The sequence below is a fragment of the Syngnathoides biaculeatus genome, chromosome 10, assembly GCF_019802595.1.
Source record: "Syngnathoides biaculeatus isolate LvHL_M chromosome 10, ASM1980259v1, whole genome shotgun sequence".
Lineage (NCBI taxonomy): Eukaryota > Metazoa > Chordata > Actinopteri > Syngnathiformes > Syngnathidae > Syngnathoides > Syngnathoides biaculeatus.
The window spans coordinates 704,264-723,607 of record NC_084649.1 but is presented as its reverse complement, the minus strand read 5'-3'; the positions used below and the strand labels follow the sequence as shown (position 1 = coordinate 723,607).

General features: G+C 38.4%; 1 protein-coding gene across 9 annotated transcripts in view; it reads left to right on the top strand.

Annotated features, from left to right (window-relative positions):
* The window catches only part of LOC133507221 (transcription factor SOX-13-like), a 71,477-nt gene that overhangs the window by 30,508 nt on the left and 21,625 nt on the right, over positions 1-19,344 (top strand). For 4 of the 9 annotated variants that reach the window (XM_061832049.1, XM_061832046.1, XM_061832045.1 and 1 more), the window contains 3 exons: positions 3,549-3,766; positions 4,425-4,521; positions 18,206-18,378. In XM_061832049.1, coding sequence (XP_061688033.1) covers positions 3,549-3,766; positions 4,425-4,521; positions 18,206-18,378 — 488 coding nt within the window. Of the gene's footprint in view, positions 1-2,868; positions 3,195-3,548; positions 3,767-4,424; positions 4,522-7,256; positions 7,455-17,590; positions 17,704-18,205; positions 18,379-19,344 lie in introns of those variants that run through there. The other 5 variants (XM_061832048.1, XM_061832047.1, XM_061832051.1 and 2 more) reach the window with 4 other exon arrangements.

The following is a 19,344-nucleotide window of genomic DNA, read 5'->3' as shown; positions in this document are numbered from 1 at the left end:
ACAGTGTTAATTTTACAAGTTTCTAACAGTCCTTTGGTTAAAACCACAAAACAAACCAAAAAAAATGAAAACATGGCAGGCATTCCTCATGCTGTCATCTGCAATGAAATCAAACCTGTTCAGGCAGTTCATTGTAAAAGGATTGCTCCACAGCTCTTTCTTTACCTTTCTGCCTGTGGTGATGCTCTCTGACACCTGAAAAACACTGTAGGTGGTCCACAAATCAGCTTGAAGAAATAAGATGACAAGGCTATTCATATAGTGCCACACACACTGTGGACATAAAGTACATGCTAAGTAAGATCAGGTTCCGCACGGGTATAGTCACCTGCAGATGGGCAAAATACAGTATGTGTTTAAACAAACGTGACCGATGTGGATGTAACCTTGGGGTACATTGTTACGGTTGAAGGCATTGTTTAAAACTCATTCACCTTGACTCAGTCCTCGCTGTCAGCAACTCAGTAGGTCACTGAAATTCTCTGCATACCATTGTATTGGGTGACACTCAGGGAGCGTGTGAACACCACGTGTGATCGCTGTACTATTTGGCCATTGTGAAACTTGGATGGGAGACCCAAGAATAACTTCCACCATGGGACAAAACACACTGTGTGTTACCACAAGTACTGCCTCACACGTTACACAATAAATATCTCACTTCAAGCGCCAAAGGCCGATGTGTTTGTCTTGACTGAACACTATTTTTTGTTTCTCACCACTTTATTATCAATTGTCAATACATCCTAGCGATCCAAACTAGCAAATACACCAGACTGCAAAATAGCAATAGATTTTTTGTTGTTGTTGTTTTTATGGAGATGAAGAAAAATGATCAGACGAACTGAATTACTGTGTGGTGTCAGGATTATAGCGACAGTGGACAGGCAAATGTATCAATTATGTTAAAGGGCTGTAGTTTGTTCAATCTGGAGCTGGAGCTTTGTTGCTTAAATATGTGATGGTTCACTTTCAGAACACACAATAAGATTTAAAGGTCTTGAACAATTTTGTGAAGCTACTTTTTGAACAAATGCAGGAAGACATAATCTTATTTTGGTCCATTAGAGCAGTGATTTCCAACCTTTGTGGAGTCCAGGCACACATATTTGTAAATGGGAAGTTTCACAACACATCAACAAACAAAAATGTCACAAAAAGTGGATACTTTAATTACTTTATGTACTTCCTGCTAAGAGAGACCTATCATTTGTTCTGTCTGTCACTGTGCCTCACTGGCATAAATAAATGAACAAAGGTAGATTATTTATTGTAAACAAATGCTTTTTTGAGCAATTCTGTAAAATTCTATAATTTCCCACAGTACACCTATAGAGTGCTCAGTGCACACTATTGTGCCCCGACACACCGGTTGGGAATCACTGCATTAGAGAACCTTAGTTAGCCGCCTTCGGCTTCTGAAGCCAAGAGGTTACAGGCCCGGGGTGAGGTCAAAATGTCACATTTATAGCTGTGTCGAAGAAGCTCTGAGGATTTGTTGTTTGACATATGATGATAAATTTGGAACTCCTCTGTTGCTTAAAATGACTTAATGATCCCGAACAATGAAATTGAAACAATAAAACATAGTAATGGGTTATGATTGCAGTGATTCCAGTTCAATCAATGCCAATGAACCATACCAGCGTACAGTACAAAGTTTTCTGTTAGTCCTTTTTCATGGCCTAAAACACCCAGTACACTACAAAGTTTTTGTAAATAAATATAAAGCCTGATAATGTTTAAAAAGTTAAAAATTTATTCAAATGTACCACGCTGGTGTCCTTTTTGTCATAGTGACTAAGTGGGAAGTTGAGGCTGGTCTCATTTGTGATAAATAAGTTATAAGTGTGCTTAGTATTTCCAAAATCGGTCAAGATTAGAGGACATAGACATAAGGCTTGACAAAAATACTATTAATGTACCCAAAATATCATGTTCCAGACTTTGGAAATGTGTTCTATTCTACTTAAACACCGCCACCATGCATGCTCTTTCTACTCATAGCTCTATACTACTGCTGCCATCCTGCCTGCCACGTTAATTATTATTACGTATTATTGAATCTCGGCCCATTCAACATGACCACCACATAGGCACTGGCTATTCTGTTGGCTGGACCTAGTGACATATAGTAATTTTTGACCTGAAAATATGTATTTCCCATTGTCTGCCTCTATTCCACCATGGGGCCAGAAAAGAACAACAAGGCAGCCAATTCTGGAACTGACAGACTATCAACTGCACTGTGATAATGATAATGTGACAACTGGAAAATATTTTTGGACACATTGTTCGGTCCCGATGGTCCATTACATCCAATGTCTCATATTGGTGTATGTTATATTGAAGTTCCACCGTACAAGTACTTCATTACTTCACAACTGTGCTTTCAAGAAGAAACATAAACTATAATTTAAAGTTTCACTCAATACAAGGTCAAATGATACAACTCTGAGTAATTTACAGCATGTATACTATAAATCCTGGTTCGGTTCATATTGTGTGTTTCGCAGGGAATAGTTAAAGGATATTTATACCAGATTGAAATACCTGCTTACCTCCATACATGCATGGAAGCATCTACACACACACACACACACACACACACACACACACACACACACACACACACACACACACACACACACACACACACACACACACACACACACACAGACACACAGACAAACAAACATTCATTCAGCCCCAGACACACACACTGTGTGTAACCTTGTACTGTAGCAGACAGGTGGCTTTGTTCAAAATCACAGTGCTGGTTCAGTGAAGGAGGAGCTCTAATCATCATTATACTTTAGACAGAATGGTGATGGGGTTTTTTTTCTTTCTTTTTTTTCTTTTTTTTAGCTCTGTTCCCGAGTTGGTCGACACATTCCCCTGGCATTGTTATCCAGCCGGTTTCCTACGGCCAGCGGCTTTTGTCAGTCTCTCCCCCATTGTCCTTGCTTCCTTTGTTCCCCAGCTTCAACAATGGCTTTGTTTTTCCTCTTTATATATATGTGCACTTTTTGACATTGTGTGTTCTGTTTGTTTTGTTCTGCTGTCTGGTCTGTTTTTCTTTCCCCTCATTGCAGAATGGGGAAATATAAACATATAGACACAAGCACACCCTTTCTCAGTGACTGTGGTTCAAATTCTCTGACTCAATCACGGGCAGCAACCCCCACACAGAGGTGTGCTCTTTTCAGTTTTGTTTGTTATTACTCCCACATTTAAACAATAAGCTTCCAGGTTTTAGTAACAAATTCATCAGTTAACACTCAACCTTGACTTTATCAGTGAGGTCAAATTGTGCTGTACAAACACACACATGCACGCTTCAAGAAGCTTGCTTGTCATTAGGTCTGAGACTGATATAGAAATTAACTCAATTACTTTCCTGTCAGCTAGTAAAAACCTTCCCATGTGTAGACTGTATTTGTCATGATGTTATCAAGTTACTTTGAAGACCTCAAGCATCTAAGCATAATAAATGAATCATAAACATGTTCCCGCCCAGTGACAGATAATTATGTGTTGTCTCAAAGGAATGGTTGAGCCTAGCTCTCCAGCGATGCACCTCCTCTCCAATATGGAAGGCAGCCTGACATGTGTTGGTGTGAAAGTAGAACGTGACGATATCAGTAGAGGAACTGGACTCATCAACACCGAACCTACTCTAAAGATGTCCCCCTCTCGTGACTGGGTTGGGAGTCAGCCACTGATGGCTCGTCAACTGACCCCACCACTTTCCTGTTCACCTTTGGTAAGTACGACAATTTGGTGTTGCAGAGCACTGTATTTTGTGTTCTATGTGAAATATTTAAACATAAACAACATTTGTTGGCACAGCATATGGGTATATCTCGGTGTGTCAGAGTGTTAAATTAAGTGTTTTTCATAATTGTTAATTTTGGGGGTTGTGTGTGTCCTTTCTTTAATTCTAGTGTCTTGTTACATCGTGGTGTTCTGAATTTAACAAATTAATCATTTACATTCATTCATTTACATTTGATAGTACATGAAACACAACTAAAACAAAATGTTCACTGTCGATTAGACACATGGGCAGAATTAGAACCTAATAATATTACATGGACTGTAAAACAGCCACTTGTTGCTAGACATACTGTAATTTGTGGTGCACAATCATTTGTACGACATGCCATACAAATGGTACTCGGCAGTCACACCCACTAAGGCTCGCCTGTTGAAATGATAAACTTGGAGCTAAGTATACCTTACTGTTGGATAAAGCGCCATCAGGAACAGGAAATCTGAATTAACACACTAGGGAAATTATTTAAAAAACAGCACCATCTGGATTTGGAGACCTGAAATTTATTTATACACAAGTATTTAACTAATTTGCAATGGCTGTGTATTAAAAATGTTTTGTTGAAGATGTGCATATTTCTTTTCAGGAGGGTTCTCCAAGTAAAGACATGCCACACTTACAAACCCAAGTGACACTCAAGGAGACAAAGCTCCAGGATCCACCAAAAGGGCAGTCCAAGGAAGGTTGGTCTGAACTCTTCAAAGGGTTTTTAATTCACTTTATACAAACAGATCCAGTGTTTCTCAGTTCTTCATAGGGATGTCCCAATCTAACTTTTTCACTTCTTATCAAATACTAATTTTGCAGTCTTCAGTTTTGGCTGATACTGGTATCCATCCGATCCGATTTTAGCATTAATTATACTTAATGTACTTATTTTTCAGTATGGAATGTAAGAAAAGGGTTGATCAAGTGATACTATTTAAGCAGAAAACAATAATCAGCAACAGTTGCTATGAAGAAAAATTGACGCATTTATTAACTTAATGGGTTCCATAAACTGCTCTGCAAGTCTTGCCGTTTGAAGAGAAGTATGGTGCATGCAATGAGATGGACTTGGAGTAACAAAGAAAGCAGAAGTCATGATCAAATATTTGTACACGTTTTTCACAGTTTGATGAATATATGGCAGAGTATTGTTATATTGTCTCTTTGTATGTGTTTATAGTTTGTGTACGAATATTCATTATTTTGAGAATGTGCCGCCACTTTGATGCTAATTTTCATTAGCTCGTCAGTGGTGTTTTTCATTTATTGTGTTCGCTTTGAGCCAGTGATTTTTGTAAACAAAAGAACAAGAAAGAAACTAACACCATAATGCATTTGAACATTCAATCGGTGGAATTATCAGTTTTATATCAGTTTTAGTTTTTCAGTGAACTTCAACTCAAGTGTCCATAATTTTAAGCAAGCTGCATTCACTCTTACTCCTTGCTCCTATGTTTGCACCTTGGCAACCTGCTGTTCTGATTACATGGGCTCAGGTTTGGATGAATGGCAGTGTTGGAGCACAGTATGATATGGACGAGCTACAGTACAGGGGTCCCCAAACACTGAGCCGGGACCTGATACCAGTCCGTGGCACATTTGCTACCAGGCCACACAGAAATTATACATAATTAATGACCGTATTCTGGCCGAATTAACTTTGGCCTGTGCCTCTTGACACAACAATATGCCAATAGATGTAATAATAAACTCGGATATGATGTCGTCATGGAAATTCATTGGAGCTAGCAGTACATCTGTTTTTTTTTTTTTTTTTTTAATATCTATGTGCGCTTGTACTCGATAATGACACATAACAGGTGCATCAGATTTGTTACCACATATAATATGATCACATGCTAGTGAAGATGACTGAAAAGCAGACGTCTTTGGACAGCTTTTTTACGGGTGAAAGGCCACCTGACGAGCCAGAAGAGGAGCCTACAACCTCGAAGAAAACGAAAACCTCTTTTAAATCTAACCTAAAATTTGTTTGTTTCAACACGTGACTCTCAGGCGTCAGGTACCCTAGGCATATGTGCCCAAAAGTGAGTAAACGAGGCAACGAAGCCTTCAAAGCTGCTTTGGCACATAGAGACTAAGCCCCCTGGAACAAAAGATAAACCTTTGTAATTTTTTGAAAGAAAAAGCGCACAAATTACTGAGGGCCACCACATCAACAAATGTGAATGCACTGAGTATCATACGAACCACATTCCTAAAGCCAAGAAACGTTTCACAATTGGCGAAGAACTCATTATGTCTGCGACCAATGTTCCCTCTAAGATGTACAACTGCGCATTTGCGCACTTGTCGCACACTCTCAGCGCAGAGGAAAACAGATCCAGTGCAGCGAACTACAGCCTTTTTTTTTTTTTGTTTTTTTAAACACGGCAGCACACTGCCTCTCGGAAAGAGCTGCTGCTCAGCCAGGCCACACACTCTACTTCCTTGTTTACCTGACACCACCCCCTCCATTTTAAAGGGGTACACTCATAATTACAAACACCAGAATATGTGAATAATAGAAGAAAAAGTGGTGAAACTGGATGAGATTTTCTCTTTTTTTGAGTGATAAAAGTCTGGCCTGAAGCCAAAGTAGAAAGTGCAGGATGAGATTGTGTGTAATGTTAAAATTCCAACTTGGCACAGCCTGATTGAGGATGAAAGTACAGACAATACATTGCCCAAAAAGCTAATTCTGTATTTTAAATATAGGAGGCAACATAACATTAACTGTTTTGGAGTATCATTCAGCTTTCAACATGCATTGCGAAAGATATTCTGCTAGTTTTACACCAAGAAAAACAGACGAGGACATCATTGTGGGTTAAAAAAAAAAATGAAACAAAGTTGGACGCGACATTTCAAATTTATAGTTAATAGTAGATGTCTTTGTATGTATTTGTATTGTAATTAATATAAAAATGTGTGTGTGTGTGTGTGTGTGTGTGTATGTGTATATATATATTATATACACACACACACACACACACACACACACACATGAGGCCCCCTAGCTCGGTGGTTAGAGCACTGGTTTGGTAAACCAGGGGTTGTGGGTTCATATCCCTCTGGGGCCTCCACTCCCTGAGAAGGGTTGCGTCAGGAAGGACATCCGGCGTAAAAATTGTGCCAAACATATATGCGCGTTCATCTGAGATGACATGCTGTGGCGACCCCAAAAGGGACAAGCTGAAATAAACTTACTCTTCTATATATATAGATAATTATTTTTTGTTTGTTGACATTTTCAGTGTAAATTTGCAAAAACACAAAGTTCTTAAAAATGTTCTGATGGGAATGTAATCTGAACCTTTTAATGAGCCATGTAACTTCAATGGATGACACTAACTGACCACAGTGCATACGTCTGATGTTGCTAACAGTGGTCAAAAGGAGTGCTCACGGCCTTTGTGTGTTTGCTCAGACACGTAAAAAATTTGAGGGAACATTGCCTGCGACCTAGGATATTTGCCATGAAGGTTTACAAGAGGCTGCTGTCAAAAAGGTTGCACAGGGGCCTTTTTCTTCGAGCACTGTCACAAGGCCCATTGATGATTTCGTGGAGGACATCATGGAGCAACGGCTGGAGAGAATTAAAAAGTCATCATGGTATGCAATTCAGGTGAATGAGAGTTCTGATATTGATGATAAGGCAACAGTACTTGGTCATGTGCGGTATATGAGTATTTATCACAAGGACATGCATGAGGACATGGTATGTGGACTGTTGTTGCCAACAAACACGACAGCTAGCTGCAGAAATATTCAAGTCTCTGAATGATTATATATCGACAAAACCTCATTTTGTGTCGGTGTGTGCATGGATGGAGGTGCTTCTATGACAGGACTGCTGTCTGGTTTCAACACTCAAATTCAGGAGGTAGCACTCAATGTTCCCTCTAAGCTGCGCAACTGCACGTTTGTGCACTTGTCGCACACTCTCAGCGCAGATGAAAACAGATCCAGCGCAGTGAACTCCAATCTGACTTTTTTTTTTTTTTAAATCACGGTAGCACACTGCCTCTCACAACCTGCTGCTGCCACTGATCTTAAAAAAAAAAAAAAAAAAAAAAAAAAAGACTGCATAGCGCATACACATCAAGCAGTATGTCAATTGGTTGAAGCCAGGTGGCCGCCATCTTAGTACTCCTAAAACGTGTGGAGAACATGGTTTACACTTTGGATTATGGTGAGGGTTTTCTCAAAGTTTGGTATGTAGAATTAAAACTAGTCTTGTGAGCTTGACATTTTTTTCCGTTCTGGTGACATGAAGGATTTTTAATTCCACTTGGTAAGCCAAAAAAGGCTAAGTGCAAAGGAAAGACACAACACCGTAACTACCAAGAAACCTTGCATATTACCTAGGGCCCGATTTCCGTGACATGTTGACTTTTCCCAAAATACGCTGTGAAGCACTATCATCATAACATAGCAAAAAACTAACCATTTTTTGTCATAAAAACAGTAAATTTCAAGTCAATCAGATATAGTTTTAGAAATAAGGACTCGCAATGGAAAATTACATGGTAAACACATTGCTCATTTGTTGTCTCTGCGACGTCCCATTTCAGACAAATTTTTAACTTGTTTCCTCGCATTTGAAAATCAAATTCAATTTGCAGATGAAATGAAATGAAATTCATCAAAAATTTGACAGAAAATGTGTTTTCTTACTTATCCACTGATGAAGTTTAGGAAAATATTTACATTGCTTTTTCACGAAAAATAGTCAGCCTATAAAGGTAAAGCAGAGAGTGAACAATGTACAACAACAAGCGTAAACAAAACTTTGTTCAAGTGTATTAAGATCATAAGAAAATAAAAAAACCCTTTAAAACAAACTTTAACAGTGTCAAAGTAAAGCTTTCTAACTTACAAGTGGGATGTTTTCTCACAGCCACGAAACTGGCAATTAACTCAGTTAATCGCTGTCCCTGCACAGGTCGGCAAGGTTGTTTTGGGAGTATCAAGATGGTGAATGGCGACTTCAGTTTTAGTGGCCAATGAGCCATCCAGCCTTTTTTTTTTTTTTTTTTTTTGTGTAGATCGGTGTCTGCTGCCCGGCCACACCGGGCCACACACTAAAATTCCACCTTGGCACAGCCTGATCGAGGATAAAATCACAGATGATACACTGCCCAAAAAGCTAATTCTGTATTTTAAATATAGGAGGCAATATAACATTAACCCTAAAACTGTTTGGGAGGATCATTCAGCTTTCAACATGCATTACTGAAGATATTCTGCAAGCAATAATTCAGTTTTACACCAAGAAAAACAGATGGGCATATAATTGTGGGTTAAAAAAAACAAATGAAACAAAGTTGGAAGCAACATTTCAAATTTATAGTTCATGGTTTGTTGGTTTGGTTAGCAATGTATTTTTTGTTTGTTGACATTTTCATTGTAAGTTTGCAAAAACAAAATTGTTCTTAAAAATGTTCTGATGGTAATGTAATCTTAACCTTTTAATGAACCATGTAACGTAAATGGATGACAGCGATTGACCACAGTGCGTACGTCTGATGTTGCTCACAGTGGTCAAAGGGAGCACTCACGGCCTTAATGTGTTTGCTCAGACACGTAAAAAAATTAGAGGGAACATTGGTTGCACCAGAATGTGAGTCAAAGCATTGTGTCATTCATCGTGAAATGCTGGCTAGTTGAAAAATGTCAGCTGAACTTCACAACATATTGAATGATGTTAAAGTTGCTAACCTCATCAAAGCACATGTGCTCAACTCCCATCTGTCCGAGCAGTTTTGAGGAGATGGATGGTGGGCACAAAGGCCTTCTTTAGCACATAGAAGTAAGATGGATGTCCAGAGGGAGCTGACTGGCTAGCCGTTAGTGTTTGTGTCTCCAAAAAGAACTCACTACTCATTTCACAGACAAGGAATGGGTCATCAAACTTGCTTACCTGTGTGACACATTTAATCTGCTCTATGAACTCAATTTGCCACTTCAGGGGAAAATGACAACTGTGTTTAAATTTGCAGATAAAATAGTTGCAATTAAAGCCAAACTGAAATTATGGGAGCAGCGAATGAAAGGAGGGATATTTAACACATTTTAGACACTAGCAGGGATGTTGAAAGACACATCACCTGGACACACATTCTCCCAGCTGGTTCCCAATCACCCATCTATGCTTTTTTTATGCTATGCTTTTTTTTTTTTTTTGCTTTTAAGAGTTTGAGTGCTACTTCCCACTGACAAAAGACCCACGAACTGTGAGTTGTGACCCGTTTGTGAATAAACCAAACGAATCGAGCATGTCTGTGCAACATGAGAATCAGCTTGTAGAGATCACAAATGACTGCAACATATTTTTTCATGGAGTCTCTAGAATACTTCAATCCAGGCATAATTGATGTTTTACAAAATGTATTTTTGATGTGTTTATTGCAAATACACGTCCTGTTTTTTGTTCTAGATTGAAAACAGACATGAGATCCACATTTATTTCCAGGTTTGTGTCTTTCATGCACAACTTTTATATATTTTAGGTGAGGGGGAGTATTGATGAAACTAAGAGTCATACTTAATATTGCCTTACAAACAGTCTGTCTTACCTAACATTTACATTTTTGCAGGGCAGGGCAAAACTTTTTTACCCCAAGATCTATTTTTCAATGCTGGGGGAAATAAGAATTTGTCAAGCGCAGAGATGAGTAGAATTCAATTGTTCGAAGTCATACATTTACAAAAATCTTGTAATGAGCCTATCTTCTTAAAAAATCAAATGAGTTTTTAAATGCTGAAATATGTCCGCTCCTCCCATGCGTTCTTTCATGGGTAGGACTGTTAACAGTTTCTCTTTTGCGATTATATCAGAAAGAACCATCCGAATAAAAATGCACAACTGGGCTCTCACTCACATCTGTACACTCTGATAGATAATGGGTCTGAATGAAAAATCTTCCCTCGTGGGGTATCAATTATCTTGAGAATGGTGAGGGAACAGCCTAAAACTGTAGGTCAATGACCTAAAAAGACTAGAACCACAGTCACAAAGGTTACCATTAGAAACACACTATGTCATCATGGTTCCAAGAAACACATCCTCCACTTTAAGCCAGCACATCCATGCCCATTTGAAAACACTCAGCCCAGGCAACTAAAGAGTAGGTTTAGGTCTAATAAATGTTGCATGAACAATGTAAAAAAAAAAAAAAAAATTCAAGTCCAACTCTCCCCATAAAATATCAACATACTGTAGTCATTAAGAATAAAGCTCAGTTCTTAAAGTACTAATCCAGAGGAAATGTATTTTATTTGTCTATCATACAAATGTAACTAAAATTTCATTTAAAAAATATTTTAAAAATTCTCAACACAACAGAAATGAAATAAATTAGCGCTGAAGTGCACCTTTTCTTTGGAACCCAAATACCTTTGATGTCTGTTTCAAACCGAGGCTCTGCTGAAGCTGCTTCCATGTGACATCACATGTAGACATCCCCCAGTAGACAATCTTACACCCTGCGAGTGGGATCTTGAGGAGATATACAGCAGCGATGAAGAAGTTTTTATGGAATGCTCTGTGGAAGGGATAGGAAGTTAAGAGGAGGAATTTCCCAATACTTCCAATGTTCGAAAAACAGATGTAATTCAACCATATACATATGTTCGAACCGGAGTTGACGGAGACAACACAAGTACAGGATTCGGCAAGACCGAACCAAGTTGACATGGAACTTCACACCCACAACATAGACAGGTATGTGCCTCAAGAAATCTACGTACACCATTTTGACAAAATCATCTCATTCAAACGCGTTTAAAAGTCTGATGCTCCTTGAACACAACAGTGAATCATTCTTGTTGTACTAGCGACTGAGTAGGTGTAAAACAAAAATCAAAACCTTCGGTGTCGTTCTGCGTTTAAAGATCACATCTGTAGTTCGCTCTGAGTTGGACAGTACAATACACTTACATTTAGCCAGTGATTATCGTTATTTAAACTAAATGATCAGTTGTTGTAGCTAATAGCCATATACGTGGAAATATGTAATTTACATTTGTATCTGTATTAAAAGGCCATAAGGGGCAAGTTAAAAATTAACATTGTTTATTTCTTATTTGTTGTTAAGGTAGCTTTGCATACATTCAAGTGTGTCATATTTTCATTCTTATCTTATCTATCTTCAGTCAGAAGATAATGAATGAATAAATGATAGGGCTTTATGTCACAACGGCATTATTTCAGCCTTATCTTGGCGAGCAAAAGATAGTAATGAAATACAACTTTGTGCTTAAAGCAAACCAAATAAAATTATTTTAACTGATTATATTTTTTATCCAGGTGTAAATATGGAAATTCACAGCCAATGCCTTCCCAGAGAGAATGCCTTTGCTGTAAGGAAATTACAGAAACCCCCCAGGAGTGGGATGGAACAGCCTTGGCTTGCATTGTTAACCACGAAGGCTAAATACATTTGTATTGGAGACAGCCTGGCATGTCTTTCAATACCATTATGGCAGAAACGCCTTCACAGAAGGACATCAAAGAAATTGCCACATGGCGTACAGACAGTTGGTGAGGTGGTGTTGGGGCCCTCTCGGCAAGAACAATATTATACCATCATGTGCTGTGCAGAGAATCCGAGCAGAATTTCCACCCCCAGGACTTGAAGATGATGCCGTGTTCACAGGATTTATGCCCAGCTGATGAACATTACCCTTTTCTTAGCGTGAAAACGCAAGTGTGGGTGTTGATCCTTGACTAATCATTGATGGACATTGCTGGCATTATGTGACAGTTTCAACTAAAATATCTTTTGTTGTTCTGGTGCAAAATTTCCCTTTCAAGTTGACTTTAATTAGAGTAAGTGAAATGGTTGAAGAATTTGTGATATCATCTGTAAGTATCACAGCACTGAAAAAGTTTCCAATTTATTTTTTTAAAAAAACACTGAAGGGGAAACCATCATTCAATAAACATGTTTATACGCACATGCTAAATATGACATTGTTTCATTCCATAAAATGTCATTAGGAGCTGTAGAGTTCAAATCCAGATTATGCCACCTCACCTTGCTTTCACCATGATGGTCATATTCACAGAGGTTCGCACAAGTTGAGAAAATGACTATTGAACGGATCAGACTAATGCATTAGTTTTTTACATCCTGCAACATAACTGGTTAATCAGCACGTCAGAAGTTTGTAATATAAAACTTCTGCTGCTGAAGTTGCATCAGGATAGAATTTAGTTTAACAAACCAGACATCGTTTTTAAATCGGCTTCTTCAAATTCGTAATTTTTTTTGCATAACATATCATTTCTACAACTTTGATTTGAAAATTTTGAAATAGATGTAGATAAATAAAAATCCCGAATAGCCAAGTCTTTGCTTAGTTTTGTGTACTGGCTGCTGAGAGGTGGTGGTGCTTGGGCGTCAGCAGAGGAAGTCGTTAGGTCCGCATCCCCATAGAAGGTCCGGAGCTCTTCTAACAGGCGTTCCACCTACCCTGAAACATGGAAATGACATGACTTCATACATATGCAGATGCTGCTGTCCTGGTTTACTTCTTCATCCTATAGGTATAGTATTTTTTTAACATGGATTTGGAAGCCATACCACACCAACAATCATATGAGACATTGAAATTAATTCAAATTCAGATTTGTAAAATTTATCAGACCCCCCCATCCACAGATCTGAGGACTACATGTACAAGAAAACTGTAACATGATGGATTATTAAACTTACTCTTAATCTTTCTCATTTTTCATAAGATCTTTTTTTACGTTTGGGGTTACAATTCTCTTTGTCTGGTGAAAGGCACGAGTGGATAGTTGAACAGGCACCAGGTAGTAACTTTTGCCCTTCTGCAAGAGAAAACAAAAAAACATTTCATTCATATTTTAAATTTAGAATATTTTGTCAGATCAGAGTAATGTCCATTGTTTATAGCACATTCTTTGTGTTATTTACATGCATTTAGCCCATATTTTAAATAATGTACCAAACATTTGAGAGCACACTGACATAGTCGAATTTGAGGAAGACCTCACCGTCAACAGTACACTAACTTTATACAGTGTACAAATTCCGCCACCTCCTAAACATAACATGAATACGGATTCGCTGACATATATATATCTGTATCGGTATTGTATTTACATTTAAAACGAGGTAGATACTTGTCAATACTCAACAATTGAACACGCATGTAACATACTTGCTACCGAAGCCAAGTGAACACTGCACCGAGTTTCAAAGCAGTCCTCGATGAAATGCTTGGAACATATTACTGTCCACTTTGATTTGTAAGTCCAATGAGAAAATTTTGTGTTTTTGCAAATTTACAATGAAAATGTAAAAAAAAAAATACATTGCTACCCAAATCAAGCCCACTGTGAACTATAAATTTGAAATCTCGCTTCCAACTTTGTTTCTTTTGCTTCTGTCTCTGTGTTAATGTAGTTTGCAATTTGTGTTTTAAAATATAGAGCGCAGCATATGAAATTTTTAATCTAATGGCAATACATACTATTCACATGACTTCACAGAACTTAGCCAATCGACACGGCGGCCATATTGTGGAGAAAACAAACAGCACAGTGAGCAACCAAAATAAAGCTAGGCTATCATGGGGTTCTATACAGTAGAAAATAGTCGTGATAGTAGAAAAATGTTATTCTTCATTGTTTATGATTGTATGATTTAAAAAAATTACCACACAAAATAATTTATCTTAACTGTTCATAATACTATAGCCAATACATTTACATAGATTCAATGTGTAGGGAGTGTTACAATCACCATCATGATCATGTTTCACAAATTTATCAACTTGTCAAGGGGGGTTATATCAACCATCAAACATTTTTGAAAAAGGAGATTTCATGATTGGTAAAATATATTCATTCAATTAAAAGCACATTGCATCCAGCCTTATATAAGCCGAGTAGAGTCGATTTATTCACATTAAGATTTCGAAATCTAACCGTTTGAACATTATCATTATATTGTTGTCAGCCTAAAGAATTAAGTTACTACCCTTAGCGATGACAATGCGATTGTTGAGAGAGTGATGTTGCACATCTTTCACCCAACCACACAAAATAGTTGAAGGACTCAAAAGATTTGTGAGGCTTCATGTCTTTTAATGTATAGGCACTTGCAGTATTCACTACATCAGTGATTCCCAAACAGTGTGCTGGGGTACATTAGTCTGCCGTGAGCGCTCTTCAGGTGTGCCGTGGGAAGTTAACCGATTTTATGTAATTGCTAAAAAAAACATTTATTCCAAGAAATAATTTATCTTTATTCATCTATTTATGCCAGTGAGGCACAATGACAGACAGAACAAAAAAAATCCTCTTCTAGTAGATGGCAGGAAGTACATACAGTAATGAATTGATCCATTTTTGGTGACATTTACCTTTGTTGGTGTGTGGTGGGATTTTTCAATTGCAAAATTCTGTATGTGCCTTGGCTCTATAAAGGTTGAAAATCACTGCACTACATAATTCATGTTATTGAGATACGTAATATTCAGCAGGATTTCATAGTCTGTTGAAGCGCTCCTTTTCTTCGTACGCATCGATTCCGTTAAACTAAGTTTATACTTACTCTCACTAAAGACTGTTTAGCGTAACCTTCCACATATATCTTCTTTACAGAACTAACATTAGCGGTAGATGAGTCCGTCATATTTAATACTGGAAATGTATTATGATGTAAACTGAAGTCTGAGAAGAAAATAGTAAAGAATGGCTGACACGCTGCATGAATGGTAAGTTTGACCTATAAATTGGCGCGACTTGATCCGACCTGATCCCCTCCCACTTGCAGAGCCGAGCAGCGTTGACTGAAGCAGACAATGGGCCTTGAAACTTGATGTTTGGCGGCAGGCTCGCCAGGCGGAAATACAATAATGGTGCATCCCTACTTCTCACAGACAAACAATCTCTGACCTGCCACACGAAACATGTTTCCTTCACCGCTTTAATTATATTTTGAAGACCAAGGGCCTGCAACTGTACTTTGCTGTTAGATGGATTCCACTTGACTGGCTACATTTCCTCATACCAAACAGTGGAACCCATTGTGTTCTATATTTGTTGAACACAAATGTTGACAACGCCATGAGGGGTGAGACGTTTGTACGTCATTATCATCTTTTTCCTTCTTCCAAACAATCTGATGACATAATCATCAATTATATCTGTTGCTTTTTTTCATTTAAATTTTGCTTCAGATTTCATAATCTATGATGTACCACAATTGTGTGTTTCTTTCGGCTTGTCCCTTTCGGGGTCGCCACAGCGTGTCATCTCAGATGAACGCATATAATATAATACACAATTGGATTGTAGTTTTTTTTTGTTATTGTCTTTTTGTTTCACGAACTTCAGCATTCAACCACTGAAGTGTCTAAAAAAAGATGTGTGTGTATGTATGTATATATATATATATATATATATTATATATATATATAATATATATATATATATATATATATATAAAAAACATTAGCTAATTTACTGCCAGCCATTTCCTGAGCCGGGAACCCCCAGACTGCCAGGCATTTTTGGGCTAAACCACTAAAAGAAAGATCAGACTTATTTTTTTCCTCCTTTCATCAGTAAAAACAAATCCAAACAAAACTTTATCTGTAGCTTATACTGTTCTTTAGTCAGTCAAATATAGGCTACTTTAGGCCAAATCTGTTTCTGAATTGAGGTTCTGAGAAAACAGCCTTTTTTTGAAGACCGATCAAGCAGAATAATGACTTTGAGACTATCATAATTTCGAAGACTCATTTTATAATGAAATTAAAATTTTAAATTTAAATTTTAAATGTTTGCTCACTAAATGTAGCTAATGCCAGCTGCAAATATCTTAGTCTCCATGATCATCCAGAGAAAGTTCAGGATGAAGGTTGGCTGCTTCCAGGCGATCCAGAGGGAGTTCACACATCACAATTCCACATCCCATTTACTCAAATCCTGGCCGACATATGATCAGCCGGCAAGAGGTAAAGAACATCTCTCCATATGGCCCAGAATTTTGGGCAATGGCTTTACAATAAAGCAATTGGCTTGGAGCATCATCCTTTATTCCCTTGTGTGATCTAAGGCATCATTCCTGACACACAGGAATATTTTTCTTGCCTCGGTGCAATAAATTTCATGTACTGAAAGATTCTACCCCCCCCCCGCCCCCATTTTGTCTACTCTCTTTTCCGCCATTATGCTTGCCTATTCTCATTTTCTCCTCTTCCTCACCTCCTCCTTGTTCTTCTTCCTCTTCTTTAATCTGAGGGAATGACAAGCTGTTGTTGCCCTCTGCAGGGTGCCAATCCTCATTGCAGTTACCCAGAGGGTCAAACTGCACAAGATACTCCTCCACCCCACCCCAAATGGGGGGAAAAAAGCACCATTGATTGATTTAGAATAGCTCAATTCTGAATGATGTCTTTGGCTAGCATGAGTTAATGCCATATACTGGCAATTCTTCAGCACTTCTGCAATCCACTCACACATACCAAATTTTTTTTGAAACATCAAATCTCCGTCAATGGCAAAATCTTTGGCCTGCACACAACTCAATGGTAACATTACAACAGTAATGCTAACATAAGTTACACGTACTGTATGTGTGGATATCAAATAATTTTAACATCTTTCAACGGATTATTTCACACTGAGTTGTATTTATCATATTTCTGCTTTACTCCAGTTAGAACAGATGGAGTATTTCATACACACAATTCTATTTACTTCCAATGGGCAGTTCATTGCTTGATTGATTGCTTGACATCGTGCCAAAAAAAAAAAAAGATGTCAGCCTATCATCCATCTCGTTGCTTGATTGAGGTGTGGCCATTACGTCAATCATGTGCACATAGAGGTACGTTCAAACAAGCTTTTTACCGTCTCTCTCTTGCTTTCTCCACGGCAGACGCGAAGATACATGTGTGACCCCCCCAACCCCCACTCGCTAGATCACCAAAGGCTTTCTGCTTGAAAAGTAGATCTTTGGGTAAAAATAGTCTGGGCACCGCTGTTCTTCATTTTACAGAGAACATTTTGGAGCTTAGTTTGAATCTCAGCTCGGGTTTTTATCTGTGGGGTTGGGCATGTTCTCCCCCTGCTTATGTGGGTCCTTTTATCCTACTTCCTCCAACAGTCCAAAATATGTACTGCATATTAGGGTAATTGGAAGGTCTATTTGATGTGCTTGACTCATGATTACTTCTAGATGTACCTTAGCTCTGAGATTCAGCTGGAATCAACAGTAGTTTCCCTCTAACCCTAAACAAAACCAAGCAGTGGAAAAAAAATGAAAATATGGTGTGGATGGATTTGCGCGCAGTGTAAAGCGTATTTTATTTTTTCTCTTTAACTACCAGGAAACCCAGAATCTCTAGCAGAGAAGGAGCTCCAGTTGTTAATGATGATCAACCAACTGAGTGGACTCAGGGAGCAGCTCCTGGGAGCCCACTCTGAGCAGAGGAACATGGCTGCCTTGCTTCTGGAAAAACAGCAGCAGCAAATGGAGCTAGCCCGGCAGCAACAAGAACAGGTAGCATACCACTCAGATCTATGGTACCTCACTGATGTCTCTTCTTTTGCTGAGCACAGATGTGAGAGTGAAAACAACACTTCTCAGTCACGTTATACTTTTTCTCTCATGTAAAAAGGGCGGGTTTAAGCAAAAGCTCATGTTAAAGGTCACAGGACAACATCTTAAGAATGTTCTTGACAACTCTAAAACCCCTTTACAAATCACATCTGCCATTTCAAAGTGATTATATAGCAGATATACATCAGTTAAATTGAGAAATATGATGGCGAATGCGCTTTCTGGTCTTCAGCTCGATCTCCTATGTCACACAAGCAAAAGTGCCTGTTCATTTGTCGTGTGCTGTTGTTCCATGCTGTTGCTCCCATCCTTGTACTGTATACTGTGTTTATTGTTGGATAATTTAACAATGTCACAATTGTTTGTGTGGTGGTTTGTTTTTTAAAGACTGTTCAGGCAGAGTTGCGTTTGACTTTCCAAGTGAAAAAGAAATATGTGAGCAGTTGACAGGGAATGTCAATCCCCAAGGGAAAAAACATGGGTGCCTAGCAAGCATTCCAAACTCTGTGCTGATAACTTCAAACTGGTATGTTTTGAAAAAGACTTAGCTAAAAGCTATGTATACAGAGATAGAGGTTGAAACTGGCTGCGGTGCCAACTATTTTTCTCCAGCCATCGAGACCTCAACCACCAGCAAGAGAACTAAATCTTGCAGTCACAATGGTGCTGCAGCAAGCAGTGCAGATATGAGGTGAGGTTTGCCTTGTATATACCTATGACTCTATGGTTACTATCCACTCGGGAGTAGGAATAAAAGACCCTGCAGTACTGTCATCTGTGCAACTTTTGCCCTTATGACAAGCATGGCAAATACTTTCTTTGCAACATGTTATAATTCTACTCGAGTAAGGGGCACACAATACAGTATATAGAAACACTGCTTACTGTGGAAAGCTTGTGCCGTGT